The sequence below is a fragment of the Volvox carteri genome (assembly GCF_000143455.1).
Source record: "Volvox carteri f. nagariensis unplaced genomic scaffold VOLCAscaffold_43, whole genome shotgun sequence".
Lineage (NCBI taxonomy): Eukaryota > Viridiplantae > Chlorophyta > Chlorophyceae > Chlamydomonadales > Volvocaceae > Volvox > Volvox carteri.
Window position 1 is genome coordinate 44397 of NW_003307586.1, and position 9785 is coordinate 54181.

The 9785-nt window shown below is 49.2% G+C and overlaps 1 protein-coding gene across 1 annotated transcript; it reads left to right on the forward strand.

The window, feature by feature from the left end:
* Positions 1-503: 503 nt before the first annotated feature.
* On the forward strand, positions 504-725 carry VOLCADRAFT_64814 (uncharacterized protein; the record flags this gene model as incomplete). The annotated part of the gene is made up of 1 exon (XM_002954418.1): positions 504-725. One exon carries the CDS (start codon positions 504-506, stop codon positions 723-725), a length of 222 nt encoding a protein of 73 aa, XP_002954464.1.
* Positions 726-9785: the final 9060 nt, after the last annotated feature.

Here is a 9785-nt window from a genome sequence, read left to right on the forward strand (position 1 = left end):
TTAGCGTATTCTAATATTTACAATATTAGACAATATTTACAATATTTACAATATTAGACAATCTCTATATTGTAAATAGGGTCTAGTAAACTAGACCCTATTTACAATATTGTATTGTCTAGTGTAATTTTAGTAAACTTAAATTACACTAGACAATCTCTATATTGTTATTGTATACTGCTGTAATTTTAGTAAACTAGATAACTTGTATTATAAAAACTTCGGGGATGACATTTGCGTAACTTAAAGTATGTTCAAATTTTTCAAACTGAATAAGTTTCGTGAACAAGCTGGAATAAATACAATTTAAATAACAAGAATTTTTATAACCCAATCTTAATACATATCGGGGGAACGCCGTATGAGTTCGAAAGTCTCACGTACGGTGTGGCAAGGGGGGAAAAGGTGGAGATAAATTCAAATCCTTACCTATCCGTATTGAATAGTTTGTCAGTTTGGGCTTGGACGTTTTTATTCGGCCATTTAATCTATGCAACAGGTTCATGTTCCTAATTTCTTGGCGTGGTTACTGGCAAGAACTTATTGAAACTTTAGTATGGGCACACGAAAAAACTCCTTTAGCTAACCTTGTTTATTGGAAAGATATACCAGTTGCTCTGTCTATTGTACAAGCACGTTTAGTAGGTTTCGCTCACTTCTCAGTTGGTTACATTTTTACTTATGCTGCATTCTTAATTGCTTCAACATCTGGTCGTTTCGGTTAATTTTTTAATTTTATTTTGAATATAATTTGAATATAATTTGAATATAATTTGAATATTAGCGGTCATGCCTTTTGGCAAGGCCGGTAATATTTTTAGTTGTTTAGTTACCTAAAAACAAGAAAAAACGATTCGTTCAAAAGAGCATTATTAGTCGTTCAAAAGAGCATTATTAGTATATGCGCCGGATGGTTACGTTGCTAATTTTACTTAAGGAGTTGTTTGTAGTTTTTAAAAACTACGTTGTAGTTTAGTTGTTTAAGCTCCAGCGTGCAAATAAAATACATGGTATCTTATATTAACCGGCCGTAGGACAAGTGGGACAAACGCGGAAAGGCATGCCAGCTGCATGTTTGGCTTCGTCCCCTAAAGGGGAACTATAGGGGAACCCCCTTCGTCTTCCCCTTTAGTGTTCTTCCCCTAAAGGGGAACCCCTTTAGTTCCCCTTTAGGGGATGAAGGCATCCCCTAAAGGGGAACCAAAGGGGAAGAAGGGGGGGTTATTCCCCTAAAGAGGAACTTTAGTTCATCTCCTTTAGGGGAACTAAAGGGGAAGAAGTCCCCTAAAGGGGAAGAAGGGGTTCTCCTTTAGGGGATGATTTCCCCTAAAGGGGAAAGACGTCATAACAAGTCCCCTCTGGTTTCAAATTAGAAATGCTTACTACAAACTTAAAGTACAAAGAAACCTTTAGTTCCCCTTGCTTAATAAAGTTAAAACTCGGCGGGTGATGACTGTAAGATGATTGCATGGCCAGTCGTACCCAAAATTCAGTTTGACACATACGTGGATGGATGTGTGTTTTGACTATACAGGGTGCCCAGTGCGTACGTGGAAATTGCACGAATACTCGCCCTGGTATCACGCAGGGCCTCTTCATGCTGCAATCGCTGCGTGCCACGGGCAACATGATCGTGGATGTGCCCAAGCCGCTAAGCCTACCATTTCTGCGATACTTGGATCTAGGCGAAAACATGCTGACAGCTTTCGGCAGCTGTGGAGATGATGCAGGAAGGCCCCAAGTCGTTCTCCCGTGCCTGGAGCGCTTGATATTGCAGCAAAACAATATCTCTCTTCTAGGCCCGTTGGGGGCTATGCTTCATCTGACATTGTTGGACCTCTCGTTCAATAACATCGCGTCCTTTGATGCCTTGCATGCATTGGTCCAACTACCTGGCCTTCTCTCCCTGAACATCAGCAACAATCCTGTGGTAGCCACAATGGCGCATGATCTCGGGTCTCTGGCGATGCTGCGAAGTGGAATGGATGTTTTTTCCTGGCATTTTCCTGGGAGGAGGCTCACTAACAGCTTTCCTATGCTACCTCCGTTGCGAGAGCTTGGACAGAGCATTCTGGACCCGTTCCATCGGCTAGAGGCTGCTGTAAGGCCTATTTCAAAGTCACCAGTCTGGGCTATTTCTGGGGCTCGACAAACACGATCAGGGGGCTTCCGTTGTGTTGTGCATGATTCACCTGGATCATATGCGGCTACAAGTGCCCACTGGCATCAGGGCCTCACTGGAAATCATCTATGCTGGGCACAGCCAGATGGTCGCGGTACAAACCGGCAGTCTGAGCACATTGCTGGCGCCTTAGGGGATGACCCGGCAGCAGTAAAGAGCATATTTATTGCTGGAATGGAATCTCAGTTCAGCATTGCAGCCGGATGCAGCATTCATACAGAGGCTGCCTCACACACACAAGTAAAATTGGGGCCGATGGCAGCGTGTACGACTTGGACGGGTCCGAAGCCTGCAACGACGAGCAGTATCACCGGTTTCACCACCGACATGTCCATCCGGATGGAGCATGCTCTGCCTGCGACAATATGGTTGGCAGGCATGGGCCATCTTTGGCAAACCACGGCGCCGTTTGAAACCACTTACTTACATTTAAGGCAGCTTAGATTGGCACAACCTTCAGGGCTGCCGGATGACAGAGAGGCTGATGCCTATACCGTTGCACTGCTGCAAGGTGGCGCCAAGAAGTTATCAATGTCAAATGCATATGGATGCATGCTTCCTTGGGCAGATGCAGTAGATGTTGCAGCCCTGCGCTGCTTTCGACCCACGTTTCGATCCTTTCAGTACTTGGCCTTTGCTCGTACTTCGTGCACTGGTCCAGCATCCCTTGCCGTGAATACCCACTGTTTGCCAGAAGCTGCCTGCAGTGAAGCACCTTTCCTGGCGTTGGATGCGGAAGCACAATGGCGCTTTGAAGCGTCAGTATCCACTACTGGGCACCTGCTTGCAAGGAAACTTCAATGGCTGTCACAATGGCAATCCATGGCGGGCATAAAAAACCCTCGTGTATCATTGAAAAATGAGTTTCGGGCGCTCCTAGCCGCTCAGCCGTCATACTTCGTTCTTCGTATGCGCCAGCATTCCAATGCGGTACCGTCTGCCATCCAGGCATCCTGGCGCGGGCTGCATGCACGGCGGAGTATTCTACCCCACTTAGCAGCATGGAAAGCCCAGGTAAGCCATTTGGACTTGTCTTCTCAGGATGCAAGTTGTACTTTGATTTTACAGTCAGCACTATGGCTACCAGGGTGCTTAGGCTACACATATCAAGGTCTGGCTTAACTGAACGAGTGTGCTCCTGACTTCCTACAGTCATTGCGAACAGCTGCGGCGCGCACCATCCAGGTGTGGTGGCGATGGCATCACCGGGGGATGGCTAGGTTGCTTTTCCCTTTACGTGGAGAGCAACAACTGATGGATTGGCACCGGCGGGAAGCGGCAGCAACCATCATCCAAGTAAGGACACGGAAGAATGGCGATAGATGTGGCGCTGTATGATACCCCAGAAGGACACGAATGTCAACGTGTGGGGCTTTCTTAAATGCCGTCTATCCTGTCTCCTGTGCAGGCCCACTTCCGTGGCTACCTGATACGGAAGCGATTACACACGGCCCTAGCTGCCGTGAAACTACCACCTGGTTCCATCAAGGAGGATGATCAATTTGTAGACAGTGACGAATTCGAAGATATGTTGCACAAGTTTTTGTCGCCTCTTCAGGAGGTTTTCACCGAGGAGACATATTCCAGCCAGACATCCACATCGTACCCAATGCACTCTCATGTACCTTGGGCATTGGCCGACCCGGTTTACAGCTTGCATCATAAACGGCTATGTAGTTTTGAGGATGCTTTGCAGGCACTGGGTCGCAATGAATTAACCGCCCAGGCAGGAGTACAGCACACCCTTTGGGGCCTACCAGGTTCTAGTCGAGATGCTCTGCATGGACCGTCCTTACAGCCACGAGGCATGAATGAGTGTACACCACACGGCGTGCACCGGATTCCATACCCCGGTACAGTCCAGCACAGCCGACCTGGTGATATGAAACCAGCTCTTGAGCAGCATGCTGTTTTGGGGCAGCCATTGCGGCCTATTACCTCTGTTGCTGCAGTGTCGCCTGGATCTTTACCCTCCCGCTTTCTTCCACCAATCTCAGTTATGAACTCCAAGCGTCGGAGTACTCAACCATCATTACCAATGCGGCTGCCATGTTATGGTGACAACATGGCGCACTTATCTCCAAAGCGTCTTCCAGAGAATTTCCTTGTTTCGGCTGCCTGCAGCAGGGCGCAACACAGAAGCAGTAGCTTTGAGATCGCCAGTGGGTCCATGCATGCTGAACATGGCGCAGAAATGACACCTACTGACAAAAGGTATTATACAGGGTAGTGCTTGAAAGGGGTTGCCTCGACCTTGTCATTAGCACAGTCTTAAAGGTGAGGTATGTATGTGGGAGGATCTTCAGTTCTAGCATTAATTAGAGACTGCGTTTTGACCTGTCTGGGCACTACAGCCACTGATATACAGCTACAGTGCTGTGGGCCTTCATATGTACGGGAGCTGGTGGAGCTAAACCTTCGTCATGTTTGCCCTCAGCATTGTCTTGCAGCACCACCAGCGGGAAGAGCGCCTACAAGAGCTTGTGACCGAGTGGGGCTTCAAGGATTTGGGGACAGTGGAGACTTACTATCGCCGATTGCAACGTCATAAGCAGGGCCGTGAACGATGGAAGTCTCAGGTGGGTCGGCTACATACTCATTAGGATTGCAAGGTCATGTTTCAATTGCGTGAACGTGAGACTATTCTACAGGAAGTGGCATTCCATCCAGCTTATTCTAATCGTGCGTGCCTCAATGGTGTAGGTAAAACACCAAGATTGCTGGCAGCATCATTTGCTAGCACATAATAACCAGGCTGCTGCTGAAAGCGGCGTTTCACGGCCATTTCCAAGAATGCAGCTCAACAATCCCTGTGAGGTCGGTACTACAGTCATCAGAGAAGAAGTGCAGCGCAAAATCAGCAGTGCTGGCGGTATCCTGTTCTATGGTAACGATGCTCCAGTTGGTGAAGTATTTCCGCGTTCGGATTGTTGCTCCAGTCAGGGCTGTCATGAAGGTTTTCCATCCACAAGCAGCGGCAGGCAGCTGATGCCTTTGGGTGCTGCTGGCGTAAGCAAGCCGTCGGCACAGCGACCCCATCGTTTACCAACCTTGTAAGTAATAATTGGATTGTGCCCTCCACTCTGCAGCCATCACAGCGAAGCGTGTCTAGAGGGCTCGTTCGGAGAGACGTACACTGATGAGGGGCAGTGCTAGCGGTGAATCCATGACCGCCATGGGCGATCCGGTTGGTCGACTTAAGTGAAGTCTTAAGTTTCTAGCCGTGCAAGCCGAAACAGTACGCGCTGGTTGTGAAGGCTTTGTTTCTTGCGGTCTGGGGAGTCTAGATAGGTGTTTTGCTGGTCCGTTTTAGCCGAGCAGGTGAAATGAGGATTGCAATTTCCTATATTGCTTTTGATCAAGGGAAAAGAAGAGAGGTACACTAGTGGATACGGAGGCATGAATAATAATATTGCAAGTTGCATGATAAGTACGGCAAAGTGAACGTGTAAAAGTTTTTGGGACAAGGGATCTAGGAATACGCTTTACAGCTGATGCTTTATGAGCAGACCACAACGTGCAGAGGGATGCAAAAGGGGTCTAATCCCCCAATCCTGGGGTGGGTAGTGGTCAGCCATCCTCCCATCCTGGGGTGACCGACTCCCATCCCCCATCTTAAGGGCCGGTGCTAATCCCATCCCTCAAGACAGGTTTCCCATCCTGCCAGCCAGGGTCCCATCCCCAATCCCTTCGGCCAGGGTTTCCAATCCCATCCTCCAGCTGTGTCCCCCCAATCCTCATCCTGCCAGCTGTGTCCCCCCAATCCTCATCCTGCCAGCCAGGGTCCCTTCCCCATCCCTTCGACCAGGGCCATCCCCATCCTGCAGCTGTGTTCACAACCGAAAGCTGTCAGCCAGGGTCCCATCCCTATCCCTTGAGCTGGTGCTGTAATACACAGGTGCTGTAATATCGGTTTTCTCTTTAGGCGTAATCAGGGGAATGACCAGGGTTACTTTCTATTTCCGCGAGGTGTTTTTCTCTTGCTCTGTGGCTTATTTCCTCTAGCGTCATATTCCGAAGCAGACAGAAGCGACAAACGCTCTTTGAAGCGGATCTCGGCCGAAGGTGAACTCGCAGCACAGAGATCTATGTATCTGTTTGCACACTGGCTGTTAATGCACATAGCGCGTCGTCCTAACGGAGGAAGGAGAGTTATGTTCGATGGATGGCCACAACAACAAATTATTATGTTGTGGTTAATATGGCAGAACAAACAAGGGTGTTCTGTCAAAATGTCCATGGTTTGGAACGCGGGATGATGATGAAGAGGGACCGCGTGCACCAATATGCTGCACAGTCGGGCACCAATATTCCACGTTAAATGCGCCAAAGCGCAATGACAAACAGCCCGATAAGCTTATGATAAGCCAGGCGTTCCGATTGGAATGCTTTTGAGTCGACTTGGACAACTGCGCAAGATTTGCTCCTATGGACTACGACATTTTGTCCCATGCGCAGAGTTGCGTGGAGTTGTGCCACAACGAAATAATGAAGACTGGAAATTTTCTCAGCATTGTGCATAGTGGCTTCGGGATGCGGTACGGCATGATGTGACCGGCCGTCTTCCCGGCCAGCATGGGATTACACCGGCCAGTAGGGACTGCAGGATACTCACAAACGTTCTGGCCTTGTTCACAGTGTCCCAAGCTCTGCCTTGGAAAGCGAACACTTTGTTAAGCGCAAACTACAAAGGACTGTTCACGAATGACTGGGCCTATTTATCTTTTGCTAGCAGGAGGCGATTTGCTTGTTGATGAAGTATTTTGGAAACCTGTTAGCATGGTTGTGTAGGCAAATAGGGTCGGTCATCCGTGAACAGATGTTTGTCAAACAGCTCGACGATCTTCCATTATCTCCTCTGTTAAGGCATATGTTGGCGCATACGTTGGTGCCGTGGATGTGCGTGGGCCGGACAAGGTAAGAATGTTGTTCTGACTGTGGAACTGGCGGAGTGCACGACCGGTTCACTTCTCTCCTCATTTTCACCAAGTCGCTTTCCATGCCTGTCTCATGCCCATGTAATTAAAATAGGATATCCTGCAATGGTTGACGAGTCGAAATGCACGGGCCGGGTGAAGTCCAAGACCCACGTCGAGAGCAAGCATTGGCTGCACCTATTGCACTGGCGCTGCAATATGGCGCTGCAATATGGCGGCCTGTGTCTGTTCATCCAAAGCAATACATAGGAATGGTACATGCCAGATTTCATCTTGGACCTGGTGCACGAGCTTTTTGCACCGGGCTGCATCGACATGGATCCGTGTTCTTGTGCCGCTGCAAACACGCGGGTGCATGCCACTTCCATATACGATGAGGCGACGGATGGGCTGGCAGAGGGCAATGAATGGCGATGTAATGTGATTCTCAACCTGCTATTGGTGTACGGAAAGGACACAGCCTCCAAGGGCTATTTTTTGCGAGATGTGTGTGGGAGTATCAGGCGGGGAATGTGAGGCAGGCCGTAGTGCTATTGAAGGCAGGTTTAGGCTACAGCTGGTTCAATGATGTGCTGAACTGGCTAGTGTGCTTTCTCCAGGAGCGCCTTTCGTTTGTCCAGCAGGTGGGCACTAGTGATGAGCTTCAATGGGGAGCCAGTGTGCAGAATCCACACGGCAGTGTCATTGCCTATATGGGCCCTGCCGTTTAAAGGTTTGTCACCTTGTTTAGTCGCATTGGGAGCGTGCCAGGCATGAATTTGTGGGCACTGTCCCCCCCAGGGTAGGGGGTGAGGGTTGGTTGTGTCGTTTGCAATGAGTGCAAGCCATTTGGTGTGAAGCAAAATTGCATGGACGACACTGATGTTAGACTCCCCAGCCTAGATTCAGTGCTGCCAACTCATAGAACTTCCTTGTGTTTGTGTATGGTTTGCTATGGGACGCGACTTATAAGCAGAGATCTAACAAATGAATGCATGGCGGCCTGGTGAGATGGCTGATGTTGGTGCATGCACTGATGATGGCCAGGCTTTTGGCAGACAGCAGTGGAGCAGCCTGCAGGGGCCGCTTTTGGTGAGATGTGCTCATGTGTGTCAAGTGGGTAATGGGAGGCCCGATGTGGTGCTGGTGAACATGGGCATGGGCTATACCTGGACAGCTGATTATGGTGCTGTTGGGCAGGGGTGCCTTGCTTTGTGAAGACATCTCTCGGTGTTTGGTTTACCATATTGCTGACCCATGAGTTGAAGTGTGTGAGCAAAATCGACCATGACAACGTGCATGTTTGGCACTGGCTTTGGCCACCATGTAAACACTTTCATCAGACGCTGTGAGATGCACCATAAGTAACAGCACACCAAGTAAGCAACTATGGACAACTACACGATCCATCCTTGGTCTGTTGCAGTCCTGCCAGTATTCCCAATTCTGCACCTGCAGCATCATGTTACAGCAGAACCACTCATCCTAATCATCCAGCTGTGTCCCCAATCCTCACCCTATGGCAGCGAGCCCATCCTAAACCTGCGACAGCCTGCAATCCCCATCGTGCCAGCGAGGGTCCCATCCACATCCTTGGCCAGGGTTCCCAATCCCATCCTTGGTCAAGGTTTCAATCCCCATCCCTCTGACAGGGTCCCATCCCCATCCTCACCCCAATAGCAATCCCCATCCTAAAAGTAGTGTAGCACCCATAATCCCTAATCCTTGCCTTGGGCCCCACATCCCATCCTGACGTCGTCACCCTTTTCCCCATCCCGCCTGACCAGTACCTGCGCCCAATCCCCAATCTTTGCAACCCTCTGCAACGTGTAATGCCTCGAGGTGGCCTAGCCCCTAAAGATTGTTCCTGGACATTCGTTTGTCCGTAAAAAGTGGATAAACGACTCGGCCACTCAATAAAAGCGATTGCGGGAGAGAATGACTGGACGATTTTCGCCATATATGGAATAGGGCTGGGCGGTGCTTTACCCAGTATATAACAATTGGACCTATGACTCGAGCATTAGCTACAAAGCTGTTTCAGAATGCAATTTGTTACAGTGGACCCCGAACGGGTCAAGTGCATTAGCACCATGCATCAGTGATTCAGCCACCATGCACATTTTCTTCGGGAGGACGACTCAAGGGGCATTTGCGAAAGTAGAAGCGTGCCGTACAAACATTTTCATCGACCAATTCTTTCTCAACTATGAAGTGGCAATCGCATTGTTGATTGCAGGTTGATTGTGAGTTGTAGTACGCTACATTTCCCTTAGAATATTTCAACGATTGCAGTTAAGAAAAAACTGTTAATTTCATTAACGATTCGAGTTGAGTTTCGTACATGCTACGTATTATCGACGAAGATGGCAGTTGCTCGTAGCGAACCTAACGGTCGGGGCTGGCCCGCCCGGGCTGGCCCGCCGGGGCTGGCCCGCGGCCGCGGGCGGCCGGCCGGCCCCGTCATGGCGATGGATTCTGATGGATTCAGGGCGATGACCTGGATCCACTTCGCCTTGCACTTTTTACAGAGACTTAAATGCTCGCAACAATGGCAGTACGACAGGAAACGATCTCCAACATAACAAACGAGTGCTCCCAGGCATTATCTCTCACTCATTCTCATTTAACACCTCTTCTCTATTGTAGCGGGTAGAGACAACCACTGGTAGAGGCAACCATTGGTA